Source organism: Mobula hypostoma, chromosome 6, assembly GCF_963921235.1.
Source record: "Mobula hypostoma chromosome 6, sMobHyp1.1, whole genome shotgun sequence".
Lineage (NCBI taxonomy): Eukaryota > Metazoa > Chordata > Chondrichthyes > Myliobatiformes > Myliobatidae > Mobula > Mobula hypostoma.
The window spans coordinates 76,764,765-76,790,324 of record NC_086102.1 but is presented as its reverse complement, the minus strand read 5'-3'; the positions used below and the strand labels follow the sequence as shown (position 1 = coordinate 76,790,324).

General features: G+C 42.1%; 1 protein-coding gene across 2 annotated transcripts in view; it reads right to left on the bottom strand.

The window, feature by feature from the left end:
- mospd2 (motile sperm domain containing 2) overlaps nt 1–25,560 on the bottom strand; it is a 129,925-nt gene that overhangs the window by 42,742 nt on the left and 61,623 nt on the right. For both annotated transcript variants that reach the window (XM_063051034.1, XM_063051033.1), the window contains exons 9-10: nt 19,817–19,993; nt 11,031–11,119 (exon numbers count right to left, since the gene is read on the bottom strand). In XM_063051034.1, the coding sequence (XP_062907104.1) occupies nt 11,031–11,119; nt 19,817–19,993 (266 nt within the window). The remainder of the gene's footprint in view (nt 1–11,030; nt 11,120–19,816; nt 19,994–25,560) is intronic.

Below are 25,560 nucleotides of genomic sequence, written 5' to 3'. Positions count from 1 at the left end.
TTCAATAATATCATGGATGATCTGGCCATGGATTCATCTCCACCTATCAGTCTTTTCCCCATAACTTTTAATTCCCTTACTATGCAAAAATCTATCCAACCTTGTCTTAACTATATTTACTGAGGTCACTTCCATAGCTCATTGGGCAAAGAATTCCACAGATTCAACACTCTCTGGGAAAAGCAGTTCCTCCTCATCTCTGTCTTAAATTTACTCTCTTGAATCTTGAGGCTACTTCCCCTAGTTCTCGTCTCATCTACCAGTGGAAACAACTTTCCTGTCTCAATCTTATCTATCTCTTTCACAAGTTTATGTGTTTCTATAAGATCTCCTCTCATTCTGAATTCCAGTGAGTACAGTCCCAGGCAACTCAATCTCTCCTCATAGTCTAACCCCCTCATCTCTGGAATCAACCTAGCGAAATTTCACTGCACCGTCTCCAAAGCCAGTATATCCTTCCTCAAGTAAGTAGACCAGAACTGCATGCAGTACTCCAGGTGCAGTACTGACATGGATTGAAAATTGGCTGGCTAACAGAAAACAAACAGTAGCGATTAATGGGTCCCTTTTGGAATGGCAGGCGGTGACCAGTGGGGTACCGCAAGGTTCAGTGCTGGGACCGCAGCTGTTTACAATATATAATAATGATTTAGATGAGGGAATTAAAAGTAACATTAGCAAATTTGCCAATGACACAAAGCTGGGTGGCAGTGTGAAATGTGAGGAGGATGTTATGAGAATGCAGGGTGACTTGGACAGGCTGGGTGAGTGGGCAGATGCAGTTTAATGTAGATAAATGTGAGGTTATCCACTTTGGTGGTAAAAACAGGAAGGCAGATTATTATCTAAATGGAGTCAAGTTAGGAAAAGAGGAAGCACAACGAGATCTAGGTGTTCTTGTACATCAGTCACTGAAAGCAAGCATGTAAGTACAGCAGGCAGTGAAGAAAGCTAATGGCATGCTGGCCTTCATAACAAGGGGAATTGAGTATAAGAGCAAAGAGGTCCTTCTGCAGCTGTACAGGGCCCTGGTAAGACCACACCTGGAGTACTGTGTGCAGTTTTGGTCTCCAAATTTGAGAAAGGACATTCTTGCTATTGAGGGAGTACAGTGTAGGTTCACAAGGTTAATTCCCAAGATGGCGGGACTGTCATATGTCGAAAGATTGGAGCGACTGGGCTTGTATACTCTGGAATTTAGAAGGCTGAGAGGGGATCTTATTGAAACATATAAGATTATTAAGGGATTGGACACGCTGCAGGCAGGAAGCATGTTCCCGCTGATGGGTGAGTCCAGAACCAGAGGCCACAGTTTAAGAATTAGGGGTAGGCCATTTAGAACGGAGTTGAGGAAAAACTTTTTCACCCAGAGAGTGGTGGATATATGGAATGCTCTGCCCCAGAAGGCTGTGGAGGCCAAGTCTCTGGATGCTTTCAAAAAAAAAAAAGAGATGGATAGAGCTCTTAAAGATAGCAGAATCAAAGGTTATGGGGATAAGGCAGAAACTGGATACTGATTGTGGATGATCAGCCATGATCACAGTGAATGGCGGTGCTGGCTCGAAGGGCCGAATAGCCTACTCCTGCACCAATAGTCTATTGTCTAAGTCCCTCTGCACAGCAACATGTTGCAATTTTTTTTTTTACCATTTAAATAATAATCTGCTCTTTCATGTTTTCCTTCCAAAGTGGATGACTTTGCATTCATCAACATTGTACTCCATCTGCCAGACCCTTGCCCACTCACTTAACCTATATATATTTCTTTGCAGACGCTCCCCATCTTCTATAAAATTTGCTTTTCCACTCAATTTAGTATCATTAAACTTAGACACACTATACTCAGTCCCCTCTTCCAGATGGTTAATGTATTTCGTGAAGAGTTGCGGGCCCAGCACTGACCCCTGTGGCACACCGCTCATCACTGATTGCCAACCAGAGTAACAGGTATATACCAACTCTTTGCTTTCTATTAGTTAACCAATCCTCTATTCATGCTAATACATCACCCCCAATTCTATGCATCCCTATCTTATGGATAAGTCTTTTATGCGACACCTTATGGAATATACTTTGCCTTCTGGAAATCCAAGTAAATAACGTCCATCTGTTCCCCTCTATCCACTGTGGTCATTACATCCTCAAAGAACTCCAGTAAATTTATCAAACAGGACCTGCCTTTGCTGGATCCATGCTGCATCTACCGGATGGATCCATTTCTTTCCAGATGCCTTGTCATTTCTTCTTTAACAGCTTCAAGCATTTTCCTAACTACATATGTTAAACTAACTTGCCTATAGTTACCTGCATTTTGCATACATCTATTTTTGAACAGTGGCGTGACATTCACCATCTCAAATCCACTGGGACCTGCCAGAGTCCAGAGAACTTTGATAAATTATCACCAAAGCTTCTACTATAACTTCTGCCATTTCTTTCAGTACCCTGGGATGCATTCCATCAGGACCAATGTCTATTTTCAAGCCCACAAGTTTGCTCAGCACTACCTCTTTTGTGATAGCTATTGTATCGAGGTCCTCACCTCTCATCACATCTATAACATCTTTCTTTGCCATGTTAGACGTGTCCTCCACCGTGAAGACTGACACAAGATAGTCAAAGCCTCTGCCATTTCCTCATTACCCAATATCAATTCCCCCTTTCTCATCCTCCAAGGGACCTACATTCACTTTAGCCACCCGTTTTTTGCTTTATATAAATAAAAAAACTTTTACCATCTGTTTTCACATTTTGTGCTAGTTTATTTTCATAATCTAGCTTCCCTTTCTTTATTGCTCACTTAGTGCTACTTTGTTGTACCCCTGCAGTTCGCGTATCGTCCCAACCGCTCAATAGACGACACCCTCCACCTGGCCCTCACCCACCTGGACAAAAAAGAGACACATACATTCGAATGTTGTTCAAGGACTTCAGTTCAGCATTCAACGCAATCATTCCTCAGCACCTGATTGGAAAGCTGAAACTGCTGGGCCTGAACACCTCCCTCTGCAACTGGATCCTAGACTTCCTGACTGGGAGATCTCAGTCAGTCCGGATCAGGAGCAGCATCTGCAACACCATCACTGAGCACTGCGCCCCCCCGCGCCCCCCCCCCCCCCAGGGCTGTATGCTCAGTCCACTGCTGTTCACTCTGCTGACCCACGACTGTGCAGCAATACACAGCTCGAATCACATCATCAAGTTTGCCAATGACACGACCGTGGTGGGGCTCATCAGCAAGAACGATGAGTCAGCATACAGTGGGGAGATACAGCGGTTAACAGATGGTGCAGAGCCAACAACCTGTCTCTGAATGTGAACAAAAGAGATGGTTGTTGACTTCAGGAGAACACGGAGCGACCACTCTCCGCTGAACACTGACGGCTCCTCCGTTGAGATCGTTAAGAGCACCAAATTTCTTGGTGTTCACCTGGGAGAATCTCACCTGGTCCCTCAACACCAGCTCCATAGCCAAGAAAGCCCAGCAGTGTCTCTACTTTCTGCGAAGTCTGAGAAAAGCCTATCTCCCACCCATCTTCCTCACCACATTCTACAGAGGATGTATCAAGAACATCCTGAGCAGCTGCATCACTGCCTGGTTCGGGAATTGCACCGTCTCGGATCACAAGACCCTGCGGCAGATAGATGAGGTCAGTTGAAAAGATCATCGAGGTCTCTCTTCCCACTATTACAGACATTTACACCACACGCTGCACACACAAAGCTAATACAAGTGTCCCCCACTTTTCGAACGTTCGCTTTACGAAACCTCACTGTTATGAAAGACCTACATTAGTACCCTGTTTTCACTTTCAGGTGTTTTCACTGTTATGGAACAAAAGCAGCGCGCAGTAAAAAACCAGTGCGCGATAAAAGGCAGTGCGCGCCCCAAGCAGCCGCTCTTCCCCGGATTCTACCCGGCATTGCTTAAACACATGCCTGTGAGCAGCCGTTTGCAAGATGAGTTCTAAAGTATCGGAAAAGCCTGAAAGAGTTCGTAAGGATGTTACACTTAGCGTAAAACTAGACATAATTAAGCGTTTTGATCGTGATGAACAAAGTAAGAACAACGTGAGTTTGGCTTGTGGAAGCTGACGAAGGTGATGTTGAAGAGGTTTTGGCATCCCATGACCAAGAACTGACAGACGAAGAGCTGATGCAATTGGGAAGAAAAAAGGATAACAATCGAAACCAAATGAGTAATGATAAAGTACAACTTTAATTTTGAAAGGGTACATCGGTTTAAGAGATATTTGCAGGAAGGTTTGAGTCCTTACAAAGAACTGTGTGATAGAAAAATGCGCGAGGCTCAGCAGTCAAGCAAGCCTCCCACATCAGCCATCGACATCGAGGTGGGCAGAGATAGAAGAAGATGAGCTGCCTGCTCTAGTGGAAACAGACGATGACCAGATGACACCCCAGTGTCCTACCACCCCAACACCCAGGCCACAGACAGATACTGATTCGCAGAGAATGCAACGATAGCCGGGAGGCACACAGCACATCTTTAAGAAAAAAGCCGAAATAAACATGCTAATTAATTAGGTGCCGCCTGACACGTAACTGTCGGCCCAGATCAGAGACGACGCAATTGGAAATCGGCACTGATCTGGGCCGACAATTACGTGTCGGGCGGCACCTAATTAATTAGCTTGTTTATTTCGGCTTTTTTCTTAAAGATGTGCTGTGTGCCTCCCGGCTACCGCTGCATTCCTGCATGCTTCTCGGCAATGTATCGCTCGGCGGCCTGGAGGGTGGGGGCCACTGCACCACCCAAACTCCGACTCAGCCTAACACAACATCATCAGTGCGCTCTGCGCTGTCTTCCCGATTCCCATAAGTGATACTACACTGTACATACATTATTTCTACTTTATATAGGCTGTGTATTTTTATGTGTTATTTGGTATACTTTGGCAGCTTCATAGCTTAAAGGTTACTGGAGAGAGTGTTCTTGCCAACAGCGCTTGCGTGAGATTTTCGCTACGGAGAACAGTTCAGTAATGATTGTGGAAAAGTATTTCTACTTTCTATAGGCTGTATATTTATCATATCATTCCTGCTTTTACAAAATGTTACTGTTATTTTAGGTTTTATGTGTTATTCGGCATGATTTGGTAGGTTATTTTTGGGTCTGCGAAAGCTCACAAAATTTTCCCATATAAATAAATGGTAATTGCTTCTTCGCTTTACGATATTTCGGCTTACGAACCGTTTCATAGGAACGCTCTACCTTCGGATGGCGGGGGAAACCTGTAGTATTGTGAAATACCCCACGCACTCCTCACACAAACTCTTCTCCCTCCTGCCATCTGGCAAAAGGTACCAAAGCATTCGGGCTCTCACGACCAGACTGTGCAACAGTTTCTTCCCCCAAGCCATCAAACTCCTCAATACTCAAGAGTCTAGACTGACATCTACATCATTTATCATTATATTGTAATTTGTCCTCTACTGTGCCTATTGTCTTGTTTATTAATTATTGTACTGCCCTGCACTGTTTTGTGCACTTTATGCAGTCCTGTGCAGGTCTGTAGTCTAGTGCAGTTTTTATGTTGTTTTACGCAGTCCATTGTAGCCCTGTGTTGTCTCACATAGTCTCGTGTAGTTTTATGTTGTTTCATCTAGCACCAGGGTCCTGGAGGAACGTTGTTTCATTTTTACTGTGTACTGTACCAGCAGCTTATGGTCAAAATGACAATAAACTTGACTTGACTTTTTAAAGTTTTCCCAATCTCCCAGTTTCCCACTATTCTTGGTGACTTTGTATACATGAGTTTTTAGTTTGATGCCTGCTTTTATTTCCTTAGTTATCCAAGGCTGGCTCTTCCCACCCTTACTGTCCTTGCTTTTAACTGGAATATACTTTTGTTGAGCACTATGAAGAATCTCTTTGTAAGTCTTCTACTGTTCCTCAACCATACCCACCATATAGCCTGTGTTTTTAGTCTACACTAGCCAAATCCACCCTCATCCATTCCAGTCTCCATTGTTTCGGCAGGAACTTGGAAGCATAAATTGGAAACAGAAGTCATCAGGGAAACGTACAAAAGAAATGACTACCTTTAATCACCATCATCCAGTGCTTTCTGTTTCAGCCTATTAAAAAGACTGACTGATTTATCCTTAAGTATAAGAAAACTTAACGGAACACCGTACTTTGTACACCCATCAATCCACTCAAGCAATAGACTTTCCATTTTGTGCATTATTAGATGTCGACTAAGAGTCCACTCTGCTACGAGCAGAACCAACAGTAACATCGGCAGCTTTCAAAATTCTCTCTCTGCGTATAAATAGTGCAAATGGTGGACGCAGGCAAGTTCAACACGCAGATAGTGTCCTTACTTCATTCACCACGATTGAAACGCTTAGTTATGTCTAGTTTTACGCCAAGTGTAACACCCTTACGAGCTCTTTTAGGCTTTTCCGATACTTTACAACTCATCTTGCTAAAGGATGCTCAAAATAAATTGCCATAAAGCAGATGTTTAAGCAATGCCGGGTAGAATGCAGTTCCGGGGGAGGAGCTTGGCTGATCTGGCATGCGCTGCCTGTTATCGCGCGCTGCTTCTTTTACTGCCCGCTGCCTTTGCTCACATGCTGCCTTTTTTCGTAACAGTGGAATCACCTTCTGTTGGTGAAAACAGGTAACTAATGCAAGTCTTTCGTAACAGCGAGGTGTCATAAGGCGAACGTTCGGAAAACGGGAGCCACCTGTATGTCAAGAGCAAGAGGATAAGACGAGAGAGAATAGGACCAATCAAGTGTGACAGTGGAAAAGTTTGTATGGAACCGGGTACTTAATGAGTACTTTGCTTCGGTATTCACTACGTAAAAGGATCTTGGCAATTGTAGAGATGAGTTACAGTGGACTGAAAAGCTTGAGCATGTAGATATTAAGGAAGAGGATGTACTGGAACTTTTGGAAAGCATCAAGTTGAATAAATCACCGGGACCGAACAAGATGTACCCCAGGCAACTGTGGGAGGCGAGGGAGGAGATTGCTGAGCCTCTGGTGATGATCTTCGCATCATCACTGGGGACGGGAGAGGTTCCGGAGGACTGGAGGGTTGCGGATGTTGTTCCCTTATTCAAGAAAGGGCATAGAGACAGCCCAGGAAATTATAGGCCAGTGAGTCTTACTTCAGTGGTTGCTAAGTTGATGGAGAAGATCCTGAAAGGCAGGATTTATGAACATTTGGAGAGGCATAATATGATTAGGAATAGTCAGCATGGCTTTGTCAAAGGCAGGTCGTGCCTTACGAGCCTGATTGAAATTTTTAAGGATGTGACGAACACATTGGTGAAGGCAGAGCAGAAGATGTAGTGTATATGGATTTCAGCATGTCATTTGATAAGATACCCCATGCAAGGCTTATTGAGAAAGTAAGGAGGCATGGGATCCAAGGGGACATTGCTTTGTGGATCCGGAACTGGCTTGCCCACAGAAAGCAAAGAGAGTGGTTGTAGATGGGTCATGGAGGTTGGTGACCAGTGGCACGCCTCAAGGATCTGTTTTGGGACCCCTACTCTTCATGACTTTTATAAATGACCTAGATGAGGAAGTGGAAGGGATGGGTTAGTAAATATGCTGATGACACAAAGGTTGGGGGTGTTGTGGATAATGTGGAGGGCTGTCAGAGGTTACAGCGGGACATTGATAGGATGCAAAACTGTGCTGAGAAGTGGCAGATGGAGTTCAACTCAAATAAGTGTGAGATGGTTCATTTTGGTAGGTCAAAAATGATGGCAGAATACAGCATTAATGATAAGACTCTTGGCAGTGTGGAAGATCAGAGGGATCTTGGGATCTGAGTCCATAGGACACTTAAAGCTGCTGCGCGCATGTTGACTCTGTGGTTAAGAAGGCATACGGTGCATTGGCCTTCATCAATTGTGGGACTGAATATAAGGAGCCGAGAGGTAATGTTGCAGCTATATAGGACCCTGGTCAGACCCCACTTGGAGTATTGTGCTCAGTTCTGCTCGCCTCACTACAGGAAGGATATGGAAACCATAGAAAGGGTGCAGAAGAGATTTACAAGGATGTTGCCTGGTTTGGGGAGCATGCCTATCAGAATAGGTTGAGTGAACTCGGTCTTTTCTCCTTGGAGCGACGGAAGATGACACGTGACCTGATAGAGGTGTACAGGATGATGAGAGGCACAGATCGTGTGGATAGTCAGAGGCTTTTTCCCAGGGCTGAAATAGCTAGCATGAGAGGGCACAGTTTTAAGGTGCTTAGAAGTAGGTACAGAGGAAATGTCAGGGGCAAATTTTCTTTTTAAAACGCAGAAAGCGTGGAATGTGCTGCTGGCAACGGTGGTAGAGGTGGATATGATAGGGTCTTTTAAGAGATTCCTGGATAGGTACACGGAATTTAGAAAAACAAAGGACTATGGTAATTTCTAAGGTAAGGACATGTTCGGCACAGTTTTGTGTGCCGAAGGGCCTGTATTGTGCTATGTTTCTATGAATTCAACTCCACTTCTCCCATACCAATCCTTGACACATACATTTAACTCTCTAATCTTCTTGACCCTATGCCAATTTGCATGTGGCTCAGATAGTAATCCAGAGAGAACCACCTTTTTGGTTCTGTTTTTTAATTTAGTCCCGAGCTGTTCAAATTCCCCTAGCAGAACGACTTTCCTTATTCTACCCTTGTCATTGGTATCCTCATGGACCACGACAACCGGATCTTTCCCCTCCCACTGCAAATTCCTATGCAGGTCAGATAAGATGTCCTGTACCCGGGCACCAGGCAGGCAACACAGCCTTCAGGATGCTCTATCCTCGCGACAGAGAACTGTCCATTCCTGACTACATTATCCCAATTACCTCTATATTTCTCTTCTCTCCCCGCTCTTGAATGGCTCCCTGAACTATGGTGCCACAGTTAGGTTACACATCCTTCCTACAGCCCCCAATGTCATCCACACGGAGCAAGAATCTCAGACCTGTTGGACAAGTTCAAGGGCTGAGGCTCCTCCAGCACGGTCTCTTGGATCCCACTACCCACCTCTCTTACAGTCACACCCTCTTGCCCCTGGCTTGGCAAGAAGTGTTTTGGATCACTCCAATTTGCCTACTGGACCACCAGGTCACAGCAGATACCAAGTCATTGACTCTTCACTCAACCTTGGAACATCCGGACAGCAAAGATGCATATATCAGGATGCTCTTTATCAATGACAGCTCAGCATTCAAAACCATCATCCCTTCAAAACTAATCAATGAGCTTCAAGACCTTGGCCTCCATACCTCCTTGTGCACTTGGATTCTCAACTTCCTCACTTTGGATTAGCAACATCTCTGATCACCAACAGCAGAAGTGCATCACAAGCCCCCTGCTCTACTCATTTTACACTTATAACTATGTGGCTTAGCACAGCTTCAATGCCATATTCAGGTTTGTTGACAACATCACTGTTGTAGGTGAATCAAAGGTGGTGATGAATCAGCATATTCATTGAGACTGAAAGTCTGGCTGTGGTGCCACAACAACCACCTCTTACTCAATGTCAGAAAGACCAAGGAGCTGATTATTGACTTCAGGAGAAGGAAACCAGAGGTCCACAAGCCAATCCTCATCGGAGGATCAGAGGTGGAAGGGGTCAGCAACTTTAAACTCCTCAGTGTTATTATTTTGGAGAAGCTGTCTGCCCTGGGCCCAGAACGCAAGTGTAATTACGAAGTAAAGGAATGTCCTCTGCTTCCTTAGGAATTTGTGAAGATTTGGCAAGTTATCTAAAACTTAAGACATACTTTTATAGATGTGTAATAGACAGTATATCAACTAGTAGCATCACAGCCTGGTATAGAAACACCAAAGCCCTTGAACGGAAAATCCTACTAAAAGTAGGATTCTGAGTGGAGCTAAGATGGCACCAAATGGCTACTTCTCTGTGGAAACAGCTTAAATTCCTCTCTTTAATGCCTTTTCTTGCCCCTTTTTCAAGGTGGCTAGGGTTCTGTCGCAGTCTGTGATCTGCAACAGCACTCAAACTGCAGTTTTTCATGGTGGATAAATGCCTGTTCCTGGAGCTCAATGACTGACTGTTTTCCAACATTCTCCAGCAGCCGCCTGGAACACTTGCGCCTCCCCTGCGCGGTCCTGTGAACAACCGATTCCAGGCAGGTACTGCTGACTGAGACGTCGCAGGAGAAGGAACAGCAGGATTTTGTGGCGGCAGATGCTGCGAAACGGTGGTCTCTGTAGTTGAGTGATTGCTCTTTCTCTCTCTCTCTATGGTGAAGAGAGTTTTTCTGCCGATTCATTGCCAGCAACGAGGGGGAGAAACAGAGACACACAGTCACATGCAGACACCTTCCTCCTTCAGCAGTGAGCAAGAAGCTGGTAGGCTATACTGAATATTTAGCCACCCTCCACATGCGCCTCGACAATTTCAATCTTCCTCGGTGCTTTGGTCCGCAAGATCGGTGAGAAATGGAGTCGATCATAGGCCTACAACCCGTTTCCAGGCTTCCTGCATGCTTTGCTTGCAGCCTCATGGAACCCTCTCAGAAACCGCAAAGCCCAAGTCAGGTCGCTCAATTGGCCCAAACATACACCACCAGAATGTAGATCACCAGTAGTAGAGCCACATTTGGAATAAAAGGAAGACACAAAAGAAGTGAAAAGAGTAGCTTCATAAGCCGCCTTGAGGGTGTCATCTTTGGTAGCGTTGCTCGCTGGCACTACCTTCTCCTTGATCCTCCCTATTCTGTTGAAATCACCAAATTATCCCTTTCTCACTGCTGTTTGGATGCTGCTTATAATTATAAACTCCATCATTTTCCTGTTTTAATTAAGTTTTAAAAGGGCCTTAAAACAAAAACAATTCAGAATATAGATATTCAATTGCCATTAAACCAGTGACAGCCAAATTCCAACCAGGAATACAATTAATCAAATAACTGAAAGACAGTTCTGATCTAATCACTATAAATATTTGCCTCGATTGCATGCTATTTAGTTTGATATTGAGTATATGACAAGAGATGTGTGAATGTAACCAATGTACCTTATATGCAGCAATGATCCTCTAAATATAGTTTGTGGTTTCTTAACTGATTTAGACTTCATATCTGATCGTTCATTTTCAAAGGTGACCTGCATGTAAAAACAAAATCATTAACTAAAGAGAAAAAAGTTATTCAATTTAGATCTATTTCATATGAAAAAAAATAGACATGCAGACTTCTGGATGAATGTAGAAGTATAATGTATCTGAGTGAAAAAATTCCACAGTGCAGTTACCACAGTCAGCAACATCTGTACATGTTGAATATTTTGAAATCACACATTACAAGCTTATGTTTTCAGATTACATAATTGGAAAGAAAGCCATCCTTGAGGTACTGGATTTGTAATGCATTTAATATTTGAAATGAGATAGAAAGACACTCATATATCCCAAACATATTAGTTTTGTATCATATAGCAGTTCATGAGCACGAAAGGAGGCAGGTATTTGCCCAATTGATCTGAGCTGAACAACAAATTACTCTGGATTTTTGCTGGCTTTGTTGCATCTTAACTCTATGGCATACAATAGATATTAATAATTAATGAAAATGGTGTATTATGCACTGTTCATTGTGAATTTTTCACCTCCATATATAATTTTCTAAAGTCGTCAGGAACATTAATACATACGGTCAAGAAAATTTCATAAAAAGGAGTGAATAAGATAATGTTGCGTAATTTCTGGTAGTTCTCCTAGATGATATATACCAAGAGGACCTTGATGTTTGTGAGGACACCGTAAAACAGGCTTGCATGCTAGAACATGTCAACATTAAGAAAGAGGACATATTGGAACTTTTGGAAAACATTAGGATAGGCAAGTCCCTGGGACTGGATGGGATATACCCCAGGTTATACAGGAAGTAAGGGAAGAGATTGTTCGCCTTTGGTGATAATCTTTGCATCTTCATTTACAACAGGAACAGTACCAGATGATTGGAGGGTGACAAAAGTTATTCCTTTATTCAAGAAGGTGTATAGGGAAAACCCTGGGAATTGTAGACCAGGGTGTGATACTTCAGTGATGGGCAAATTATTGAAGAAGATTCTTAGAGACAGGATGTACGAATATTTGGAGAAGCACTGTCTGATTAGGGATAGTCGGCATGACATTGTGAGGGGCAGTTCATGCCTCACGATCCTGACTGACTTCAAGGAAGTGACAAAACATATCGATGAAGGTAGAGCAGTGGACATACTATATATAGATTTTAGTAAGGCTTTTAATAAGGTTCCCCATATTAGGTTCATTTATAAAGTTAGGAGACATTGGATCCAGGGAAATTGGCTATGTGGATTCAGAAGTGGCTTGCCTATAGAAGGCAGAAGGTGGTTGTAAATGGAGGTCAGTGACCAGTAGTGTTCTGCAGGGATCTGACCTAGGAACCCTGTTCTTTTGTGATTTTTTATAAATAACTTAGATGAGGAAGTGGAAGGGTGGGTTAGTAAGTTCACAAGTGACCCAAAGGTTGGTGGAGTTGTGGACAGTGTAGAAGGCTTTTGTTAGGTTACAACAGGACATTGGCAAGGAGCAAAGCTAGGCTGAGAAATAGAAGATGGTGTTCAACCCAGAAAAGTGTGAAGTGATTCACTTTGGAAGGCTGAACTTGAAGGCAGAATACGTGGCTAATGGGTTCTTAATACTGTGAAGGAACAAAAGGAACTTGGGGGCCCATGCCCATAAATCACTTGGCAGTTGCCACATAAGTTGATAGGATGGATAATAAGGCGTACAATGTGATGGCCTTCATTAGTTGGGGAAATGAGTTCAAGTGACATGAGATAATGTTGCCGCCCTATAAAATCGCAGTTAGACCACACTTCATTTCGGTCACCTCAATACAGGAAGTTGAAGCTTTAGAGGACACAGAAATTTACCAGGATGCTGCCTAGATCAGAGTGCAAGTCTTACGAGGATATGTGAATGAGCTAGAACTTTTCTCTCTGGAGAAAAGGAGGATGAGAGGCGACTTAGATAAGAGACAGATCAAGTGGACAGCCAGAGGCAGAAATAGATAAAAGGAAGGGTCATAAATTTAAGGTGATAGGAGGAAAGTATGAAGGGGATGTCAGAGGCAAGTTCTTTACACATAGAGTGGTGAGTGCATGGAATATGCTGCCAGGGGTGGTGGCTGAGGCAGATACATTAGGGACATTTAAGAAACTCTTGGATAGGCATATGGAAGATAGAAAAATAGAGGGCTATGTAGGAGGGAGAGATTAGATTGACCTTAAAGTAGGTTATAAGCTCGGCACAACACTGTGGGTTGAAAGGTCTATACTGGATGTAGCGTTCTATGTTCTAAATGACATGGCCCAGGAAGATTAATAAAATCAAAAAAGATGTGACAAAAGACTCAAAAAAAGTACACATGACAATCTACAAATGTATTTTGGAGTGGGGTAGGGAAAGAAGAGAGAATGTCAGGGGAAGGTGGGGCCTTTGATTATGTTGGCCACTTTACTGAGATAATGAGAAGTGTAGATAGAGTCCTTGGAGGGAAGGCTGGTTTCCGTGATGTGCTGAGCACAATTCACTGCAGGATTTTTTGAAGTCTCATGGACAGTTGTTACCAAGCCAAGCTGTGATGCCCCGATAGGATATTTCCTATGGTGCATCCATAAAAGTTGGGAAAGGTTAAAAGGGACATGCCAAATTTCTTTAGCCTCCTGAGAAACTAGAGGTACTGGTACATCTGTTTTGGCTATGGTGTTTATGTGGTTGGACCAGGAATGGCTAGCGATGATCTTCACTCCTTGGAACTTGAAGCTCTCAACTCCTTACCTCAGCACCATTAATATAAACAGCAGCAAGTACGGTGCCCTTTGTTATCAATGACCAGTTCTTTTGTTTTGATGGCATTGAAGGGAAGTTTATTGTCAAGATAGCATGCAACTAGGCTCCTCATCTCTTTCTGATACTCCAACTAGTTGTTAGCTGACATTTATCCCACTTTGGCTGTGTTATCTACAAACTTGTACATGAAATCAAAGCAGAGCCTGGTAGGGGGCTGAGGATACATCCATGCAGGCAGCAGTACTAAGGATAATTGTTCAAAAGTTCAGAGTTCAAAGTACAATTATTATCAATGTATACTAAAGGTTGACCACCGATTTTCTACAAATGGATTGCTCGGCACCTCTTTTAATTTGGATGAAATTACGAGACGTAGTTTACAGGACGGCCACCAGATGGCACTGTGTTGACAAAAGCACGCTATTTTTATTATTTACTTTGCACTTGGTGGTAGTTCCGATATTTTGAACTTATTTTATATAAATTTAACCCTAGCTATGGCTTCAAAGATAAGCACAAGTACCAGTAGTGGTGTCAAACGTAAAAACTTGTCCATATCGATCCAAGAGAAGGTTAAAATGTTGAAAAAACTGGACCAAGGTGTTTCTGTAAGCTATGTGACTTGTATGGCATTGGTTCGTCAACTGTGTATGATATAAAGTACCAAAGGAAAAAAATTGCAATTCTATGCAAACAGTGATTTGCTAAAGCAAATGAGCATCAGAAAAACTATGAAAGTTGGTAAGAGCACTGAGCATGATCGAGTGATGACTGAATGGTTTCACCAGCGTTGGAGCGATGGTGTCGACTTGTAGGGTAGTATGAGAATGAACTAAGCTAAGTTGTTCCATAAAGAACTTAAATTAGAACATGCGTGCAACTGTAGCCAAGGATGGCTTTAAAGGTTTAAGAAATGCCATGGAATTTCCCGGCATAAAGTGTGTGGAGAAAAATGGTCTGCAAACCACAAAGAAGCTAACGAGTACGAATGAATTTAAGAAACTCATAGCTGATGAAAACATCAGTCCTGAGCAGGTGTATAACACAGATGAAACTGCATTATACTGGTGATGCACACCTAGGAAAATATTAGCAATAGAAGACGAAGGAAATCCCACAGGATTGAAACAATCTAAAGACAGAGTTACCATTTTGGGGTGCTCCAACACAGCAGGTACTCACAGGTGTAAACCACCGTAAATGCCCTAGGGCCTTGAAAGGTGTTAAAATTTTTCTGCCAGAAGCCACAGCACATTGCACATCTGGAGGGCTAATCGAAAATTGCAAAACTCTTCTTATTTTGGATAACTTTTCAGCTTTTCAACAAAGCTGAACTCCTGTGTAAGAATAATGATTTTACAGTGTATTTACTATTAAACTGTACATTGCTTATCCAAATCCAAGACTAAGGAACACTGCACTCTCTAAAGGCCAGGTATCACTCACTTTTCATTGAATGTCTGTTAGATGAGGTGAATGCTGGCAAATCTGTACACATTTATTAAATAATTTAACATGAAGGATTTTACAGGATTTTGTTCCTGATTTGCTTGCGCATGCAAAAAAAATGTTACATAACCAGCTTTCAAAGATATAGTAAATAGTACTAATGAAGAAAATCTACACGACTAGATGATTGTCGATGATGAAACACCCGTTGTGGATCACCTTACAGACTCGGAAATTATAGACAGTGTTCTGAATGCTGACAAAAACACTGCAAGTGATGAATGTAGCGATGATGATGAAACAGATGAAACTGAAAGATTTATTGTGGACAAATTAATTGAGTTGTTCATTGACTTAATCAAAGGGTTAGAGAAACATATCTTTATGATGAAGCATGTTAAATAATTTTTATTTGATGCAAGAAAAATTACACAGGGAGAGATCAAAACACATGAAACAACTTCGCCTAGATGTCTAAAAAGATAACCAAGAAGCAACATTCCTTGTAAGCACTGTAATTAATAAATTTACATGTAATTTTTGTTTAATTAATAATCCTTTTTAAGATTCTACAGTCCATTTTTGCATGATCTCTTTTAAATTGGCAAGGCTCAGGAACTGAGAGTGCTGAAAAATTGGTGGTCAACCTGTATTTACACCTTTGTGATTCATCTTTTTGCAGGCAGTCACAAAACAAAGAAACACTATGGAGCCCATTAAAAAGATCTCTACACAACAAGGACTGTCAAACAGCCAAAGTTTAAAAAAGAGCAAATCATGCAAACAACAAAAAAGTAAACAAATAGCACACAAAACATGAACTGCAGACTCCCCGAAAGTAAGTCCACAGCCACGGAGCTAGATCAGCATTGGGGTGAGTGAAGCCAGTCCAGGAGCCAGATGGCTGCAGAATCAGGTCAGCACTGAGGCAAGTAATCCTCGCAGAGCAGTGAGCTGACCATCGGTTTGTCCTTCACCCTCGCAATTGACACCCTGATCTTTCAAATCAGGCTCAGCACTTAAACTGAACAAACACTGGCACACTTTCTGCTCTCAGGCTCAGCCCCAAGTCCGTTCCTGCAACAGCCACCACAGCTAGGGCTGCATTCTCAAGAGCACAGTTCACTGAGTCCTTTAAGATACCGCAAAAACGCCAGGTCATATAGATGTTGCTGCCTATCCCTACTGATAGTGGCCTGTTGCTCACAAAGTCAAGGACCCAAATGCCAAGGGATGAGTCAAGTCCCAGGTTGAGGATCTTGAAGATTAGTTTGCTTGGAATTATACTATTGAAGGCAGAGTTGTAGTAAATAAGTTATAGTCTAAGGTAGGGGTCTTTACTGAACAACTGCTGTAGAGATAAGTATAGGACTGAAAGATCCACTGTGGATCTGTTTTGATGGTAAGAACAATTGCAGTGGGTCTAGACTCTTCAGGAGGTTGTAGTTGATGTTTGCCATGACCTGCCACATGCTGATGGTGGATGTCAGAGTCACTGGCCAGGAGTCATTTACGCACATTACATTTTTTTTTAAAAAGCTATCAGGATAGTGGTCCTCAAAGCAGGTGGGCACCCGAGATTGAAATAAGGAAAGTTTAAAAAAATGCATACAAAAACTCCCACCAGCTCACCTATTGGTCTATTTCTATGTAATAAAATAAAAATAAAAATCTCTCAACCATCAGGCTCCTGAACAAAAGGGGATATCTACACTCGTTCTATTTCTGGTGTTCCTACAACCAATGGTTTCACTTTAAGGACTATCATGTTATTTCATGCTCTCATTATTATTTATTGCTATTTATTTATGTGTATTTGCATAACTTATTGTTCATTGATCATGTTTATAGTTACCGTTCCATAGATTTGCTACATATACCTGCTGGGAAAAGAATCTCAGGATAGTGTGTGGTGACATGTATGTACTCTGATAACAAATATTAGAAACATAGAAGACCTACAGCACAATACAGGCCCAAAATATCCTGACCTGAGAAATTACCTAGGGTTACCCATAGCCCTCTGTTTTTCTGAACTCCATATTCGTGTTCAGGAGTCTCTTAAAAGACCCTATCGTATCCGTCTCCACCACCATCGCTGGCAACCCATTCCACGCACTCACCACTCCCTGCGTAAAAAACTTACCCTGATATCTCCTCTGTACCTAATTCCAAGCACCTTAAAACTGTGCCCTCTCGTGCTAGCTATTTCAGCCCTGTTTACTCAATCACTGAAACATTTACTTTGAACTTCGAAATTGCTTTTTACCTCAATGGTCTCAAACGTCTGTCTCTCTACAAGTCCTCTACTTTAAAATGTTCTTTCAAAGATTCTAAATTCATTAATACAGTCAAGTTATATATTTTTCGGAACTTACCAGGAATAGTTTACCAACATTCTAGAAATGAATACTGTAAACATTTCAGGACCAGTAACTCCTTCCAGTATTAGAGCACCCAAAACAGAGTCCAAGAGCTTTTATCAGGTCATTTATCAATAATACTAGCACTGCCAAGATAAAGATTGCTGTTACATTATTCTTAATTTTTTTTTAAAAAACCTGCTCACAAAGTTTCAATAAGATAAATCTCTCCTTCGGGCAAGATGGTAATGCTCTCGGACTAGTGACTTCTACGGGGCCAACTGAAGGTACTATCGCCTTTTCTTTTAAAAAACTTATTTTATGTGACCGCAAGACCCTGCTGGATATTAAGAACTTCAAAGTACTGCCCCATCAGCGAGTTCTTCGTTGGCGGAGAAACTGAAAACTTAGTGCAGACCGTGATGTTGCCAGTGACAGAAGCATCAGTGTGCGACGGAGGCGTGCAGTCTAACAGCGAGAAATTGTCTTAGTTGTTTGGTTGCCTGTTGGACACTGGTGGTGTCCAATGCTGCAAGACTAGTTCATTGGTGAACAGCAGAGGCAGAAGGCGAGAGAGCTATGTGGCCTCAGTCATGGCGAGGACTAAGTCTCAAGCTGCAGTATCGCTTGTTTACCGCCACCCAGGGAGAGGCATCACAGCTGGATGCTCCACCAGCGTGCTGGAGTCGATGTTGCCTCCCAGTATTTACTCAGCAGAGGATAAACTGTACTGTGTTCAACTGCAGACTGCTGCAACATTCATGGACTCAGGGACGAGGACTATATTTTTTGTTACGTGACTGTTTTAAGTGCTTACTATCTTATATGTGCCTTGTGCTGTGTACAACTTTTGGTATTGTGTTTTGCACCCTGGCCCCAGAGTAACGCTGTTTCGATTGGCTGTATTCTTGGGTATTCATGTATGATTGAATAACAATTTAACATGAACTTCACCTTGGGTAAATAAAACTCACTGTGTTCCCTTGGAGATATGGAGATCCATTAAGAACATATTTTGCACTCTCCTACTCAAATTCAAATTGGGGACTTCAGATCTAAAAAAAATTGTAGCCCAAAATCAAGTCATTACCAGCTTGGATTTAAAGCAATCAGAGAGGTGTGTCCATGATAAATCTACACTTTCTTGTACCATAATAAAGTTTACTAGCCTCTACCTTGACTTTTTCTTCTATGTTTCTTAAAGTACTAGAGACTTATTGCACATTTTACAAAATGTGAAATGGAATAATACTCATTTACAAGTCAGGCACCTTGCTACTGTCTATTGCAGTCTTACTTAAATGTGTCTTTAATAGCACTACAACCCTCTTAGGCATTGCATTCATAAGAATATTCGGTTTTATTTTGAGTCACCAAAAAGTTCTTCACATTGTTCATTTCATCTCAATACTTTTTGTTTCCTTTTGTTTTGGTAGCTTGCTCAATTTGCATATTTGTCCTCACATGTCCTGATGAAGGGTCTCAGCCCAAAACATCAACTGTTTATTCATTTCCATAGATGCTGCCCGACCTACTGGGTTCCTCCAGCGTTTTGTGTTGTTCTGGATTTCTAGCATCTGCAGACATTATGTTCATGTTTAATTTGTTTTTAATCTGCCTCAGACTTTTTTTGTGGCTACTACTGCTTAACCTCACCTTATCTTTTCAAAAAAAAAGGGCATGGGCCAGCTATACATTAGACTTCAATCTTTTTTTGAATTTCCAAAGCCTTCGAGTACAACTGAAAAGACATTAAATATGTTTTGTTTATAAACATTAATGATTCATTTTGACCATTACTGAATGAAGGAACCTTTACAGAATCATACTGCATTTTCTGTCCTTCATAAATTAACTTTATCAACTGTAAGGGAGCCAGAGGCCACACAACCCAATGCTGCTGATGCCCAAAGTCTGATGAACTTTATCTACCCACTTCTCCCCACGTTTGTACTTGTTTTCAACTAGGCTTCCTAACTATCTGACTGTAACCTATCATATATCAGCATATTAAGCCAATGACATGGGAAAAAAATTATGAAATAATGCAATTATCAAATAAAATGTTTAAGATTTTTATGAAAGGGAAGTCAAGTCCTGAAAACTCAAATGATCACTGGAGATTTTAAACTATCATTTAGGGAGACAATTCAAGGAAATATAAAATGCTACCTTTTTAGTTTTCAGCAAAGATTCTTCATTGTGGTTGGTATCAACAGCATCTTTGCAATCTCCGTCTCCTTTTTCTTTAACATCCACTTCATCTTCACTAGGGATTGGACCATTTTCGCATATGGGTGTTTGAAAATCATCATCTGGCAATGGTGGGTAGCTGTATTTAAAAGGATCCTAAAAAGGGAATAATTATATCAGATCAAAGTTTAGATGAAAACAATCAAATGTATCTAGCTTCCACATTTAGACATCACATTTTTTGGGCAGAAGGCCATTTAGCCCATTCCCTGACTCCTAACTCAAAGCAATTCCATAAATTCCATTCCTCACTTACTTCCCTGTAACCTACATCCAAGTTGTCCATCTGAAATTCATCTGCTGCCCGACTAAACTTGAGGGCGATTTAATTAGCCAAATAACCTTAAAACCCACAGAGCACCTGGTGAAGACTCATATGGACATAAAGATATGCCACATAGAAAGAACTAGAGGTCAGAATCAAACCTGGGTCACTGGAGATGTAAGACAAGCAGCACCACTCGTTATAATACTAAACAGTCTGTTGCAAGAAGGTTGTTTTTGGAAAAAGAAAGCACCTTCTTGTTAATTAAACACTCAAAACGAAGTGTTTTCTCCATAAGCCCATTTAAAGTATCAATACATTTTGCAACAGAGAAGCAAAGCTCTGGAAAATGCTGTTGTGTTTCAATAAACATTGCAGGTTAAAATATATGTGGATTGTAAACAAATTAATTTGTCAGTTAGATACAAAAGTTTCAGAGGTTACGTTCCTTAAAAAGATTTCCTGATCTGTCCTCCATTTCATATTAGCAGTGGTAGTTTTGGCAAGAAAGGATATCTAACAAGTTTTACAGAACTAACAAACGGAACATCCAAAAATATTGGCAGGAACTGGAAGCAGCAGCATAGGAATAAGATCATACACCAGGACTATAAGCACTCTACATCTGGCCAAGGTAGGTCGAAAGGGAATGCATACAAAATCTTAAGGTGCGGGAAAAGATACAGCCTCTTAACATCTGAAAGGAAAAAAGATCAGTTAAACAAATTGAAATTGTTATACCTGAAATAATTCTGAAGTAAAAGCAGAAAATCCCAGAAAAATACATTTTTTCAGATGCACTTAAAAAAAATTATCTGCTTCATCCAAGAGATATTAAGGTTGTAAATACTGTTGGACTTAAATATCTTGCACTTTTTCTTTCGGTCTAGCTTACAAAAGAACAATATAACATCACTTTGAAATGTGAGTCGTCCATGAATCATCTAATTCAAGAGGGGGAATATATACAACCTTGTTAAAAAATTTAAACATATTTTGCAGGATTTTCTATTGAAGCAATTATTTAATTCCATTACCATAAGACATAGGAGCAGAATTAGGCCATCTGGCCTAACGAGTCTACTCCACCATTCAATCATGGCTGATCCTTTTTTCTATCTCCTCCTCAACCCCAGCTCCCTGCCTTCTCCCTGTTTCCTTTGATGCCATATCCAATCAAGGACCTACCAATCTCTGCCTTAAATACACCCAACGACCTGGCCTCCACAGCTGCATGTGGCAACAAATTCCACAAATTCACCACCTTTTGGCTAAAGAAACTTCTCCGCATCTGTTTTGAAAGGGCGCCCCTCTATCCGGAGGCTGTGCCCTCTTGTCCTAGACTCTCCCACCATAGAAAACATCCTTTCCACATCTACTCTGTCTAGGCCTTCCAATGAGATTCCCCCCCTCATCGTTCTGAATTCCAGTGAGTACAGACCCAGAGCCATCAAACATTCCTCATGTGATAACACTTTCATTCTTGGAATCATCCTTGTGAACCTCCGCTGGAGCCTCTCCAATGCCAGCACATCTTTTCTAAGATGAGGAGCCCAAAACTGTTCACAATACTCAAGGTGAGGCCTCACTCGTACCTTATAAAGCCTCAGCATCACATTCTTGCTCTTGTATCCTAGACCCTTGAAATGAATGCTAACGTGGCATTTGCCTTTCTCACCAACGACTCAACCAGCAAGTTAACCTTCAGGTTGTTCTGCACAAGGACTTCCAAGTCTCTCTGCACCTCAGGTTCCTGGATTTTCTCCCTGTTTAGGAAATAGTCCGCACATTTATTTCTACTACCAAACTGCATGACCATGCATTTTCCACAAGGCTATTTGCACAATTGCATATTGGTGGTGTACAACCTTCTGGGAAAAGGAAAACTGAGGCCCCATCTCCACTGCATAAGTATTAAATGTACTGCCAGCATGAGTAAGCACTGCAGGTAAAAAGATAATTAAATAGTTAATTACTCTTTCCACTTCCCTAAATTTAAATGGGTACAATTATATAATCTTAATTAGGAACTAAGGAATATAAAATTTCCATCTGGAAAGGTCTTGCTAACAAGTGATACAAGTATGAATTAATTCAGGGTACTATCACGGAGAACTGTGCTATATATGTCAATTTTAGCTTAGTAGTCATTTCTTCCCACACATCAGAAGATTGCTAGTTTCATCACCATGCACAACTTCGAAGAAACAGGCCTGTCTGAACATCATGCCTGTTTTTCTCAGTATTTCTCTCCTGATTCCATATCCTTTGATTCCCTAAGTAGCTATCAATCCCTGTCTGAAATAATCTCTAAGCCTCCACATTCCTCCAAGTAGAGAGATCCAAACATTCACCCTCTCTAAAAATTTCTTATCCTAGTCCTAAATTGCTGGCCTTTTATTCTGAGATTGTAACCTCTGGTTTTGGACACCCCAGTCAGGAAAAGCAGCATCCTGCATCTGCTGTGTCAAGTCTATTAAGACTGCATTACAGTGGCAAAACATCTTATTCTTCTAAATACTTTAGAGTACAAGACCAGTCTGTCAAATTTCTCCTCTATGATGAGGTTAAAGTCCCAGAAATCAATCTAGTAAACATTCACTGCATTTCCTTTATCTTAAGTCTGTCCTACTGGGATGGGAGAGCAAACCTGCACACAATGTTCCAAGTGTGGTCGTGCCAGGGGCTGAGATAATTGGAGGGCATATCTCATCTCTACATAGTCGTATCTGTATGAATTGTGTACAAGGGCACCGACGTACTCCGTTGAACACCAACATTTTTCAATGCATTCCTATCCACATTGGATGAAAGATTCCAAGATTAGCGTTTTATTTATCACATATTTGTCGAAACATAGTGAAATGCATCACTGGTGTCAAATCGAATCATCGAGGGTCGCGCTAAGTAGCTCGCAAGTGACCCTATATTTCTGGCACCAACAACTCACTAAACCAAACTGCACATTGTTGGAATCCACACAATCACAGAATGTGCAAACTCCTTACCGGCAATGGTGGGAATCCACTTGCAGGAAAACCAGATGGCGGCAAATGAATTCAATGGGTACATTACCATTGTCTTCACACAGGGGATACAAGTAACATTGGAGAAACACCTTTATTCAAAAATAGAGGCACGCAGAATCCATCATTTTTCACCCTTGCTTGCTTCACCTATCACTTTCGAGTCCCACTTCGCCCCTCCCTTTCTCCACATTATACCGACTACCTTCCCTCTCCACTTAGTTCTGATGCAGATTTTTTTTTACTCAAAATATTGACAATTCCTTTTCTCTTCTCAGATGCTACTTAACCTGCTGAGTTCCACCAGATTCCAGCATTTACCATCTCATGCCTACAAAGGCAGCTGAGTGCATCATTCATAGAACGCCACAATGCAATTAGGGAAGCCATCAGAATACTTTTGCTTGCTGCAAAGGGAACTATAAATAAATGAATGGAGATTATACTTCAGTTATACAAGACCAGAGTGAGAGTACATCTAGAGTACTATGTACCGCTCTGATCTCATTTTTAAGTAAGCATGTTAGTGCAGTTTAGAGAAGGCAAAGGGTGGCAGGGTGGAGATACATCTCTACCAATGGTGTAAGGTGCTCCTTTTCTTTGCCAGCCTGCAGATCACCCTTGGGCAAGGTGTAGCACCTGCTTAGCACCTCACCACCCACCTCCCCCCTCCCCCACCCAATCAGGATCATGTGATTGGGTCATATGAGCAATCCTGGTAATGTGACCACAGATGCCACGCAATCTCTGAAGAGTATTAATAATGTCTGGGGCCACCTGTCTTGTATAGACACTGCCCAGACCACTTCTGCAGAAAAATTTGCCAATAACAATCATGGCCATGGACCATGATCACTTATGTCATATGACACGGCACATAATGAAGATGAATGAGGAAAAATTATTTTAAAAGAATTCTAGGAATCAGACCAAGTATTGAAGGACCAGTGACATTTTCGAAACAGAATTGCATATGACATGGCAGGTGGGGGTATAGAGAAAGCTGTAGGAGAAGACGGTCCCATTCATCTGCTACTCTTCTCCTTCTTGGCAGCAGAGGTCACAGTTTGGGAAGTGCTGTCAGAGTTACCTGCACAAGTTACAGTAGAGTATTTTTTATATAGAAGTTGTAGATACTACAGCTGGTAATGGAAGGGATGAATACTCAGGGTGATTATTTCGATATAACAGGATGCTTTGTCTGAGACTTCTGAGCTTGCATTTATACAGGCAAGTGGAGTGTGTTCCATCACATTTCTGACTTCTACCTCACAGATGGCAGAAAGGTCTTAGTCTGCAGGTCCACTTTATTCTGTGCTGTATTTAAGGCTCTAAGTCAAGGGTGCACAGCACAGGCTCACGATCAAGCATACTTTCTTCAGCCAGTGATTGGTGTGTCAAGGCTGACCTGGACAGGAAAGGCAGTTTCCCGGAGCAAATAGCTTTCACCACATTGCGTCCAGATATAATCGTATGGTCTGTCACCAGTAGAGAAGTGGTTATTGGTGAACTCACAGTCCCCTGGGAAGACAACATCGATGAAGCCCATGAGCGCAAGTTAACCAAGTATGCAGAATTAAGATCAGAGTGCAGAGACAGAGGGTGGAAGGTCTCATGCTATCCATTTGAAGTAGGCTGCCGTGGGTTTATTGCGTTCACTCTCCAGAAATGGCTGCATGACCTTGGCTTCACTAGGAGAGAGATCAAGTCAACCAGCAGGCCTGTAGCTGAGGCAGCAGAGAAAGGATCATCATGGGTGTGAACCAAGTATGTCCAGAGGGGCAGATAGTCAGACAGCGTATCCATCTTTTGCAAACCCTTCAGTAGTTGCATAGACACCTGAAGAGCAGACTATCTGTTAGATGGAAGTGACTTACAGAGGCAGATGCCAAGTTTTTAAGCTCACCAGTGGGAGGTGGTGCTTCAGCACTGCTGGCCCACCACCTCGAGGGAGTCTTGATCATAAGCGGGCCGAAACTCCTGAAGACAGGTGGCAGATCAACTGATGATCCCACTGGTGATAGCACAGGACAGTTAACATCTTAGTCCACGTGTATTTTGTAACTCTTAGTGCTTCCAAGATTGTCAAGCCGAGGAGCGGTAGTGGGGACAAGCTCCCACTACCTAAAAGTGCTCCTCACGGCATGTGCCTCAAATAGCCTCTGACAACCAAGTCCAACTCCTGGCCTTCTCGTGTGGTTTAGCCTCTAAGCCCGGAGGAACTGTTTCTACTGACAGGAGAAGGGGCGAAGGCGGGTCCTGGCGCCTTAAAACCAGTGCTTTGGGTAGATGGAGCTCGTCAGCCTGGGAAGGCAGTCCATCTAAGGGAGGAAAAACTCTGATTTCAAACCTCCGCTGCCTTGCGGTCATAC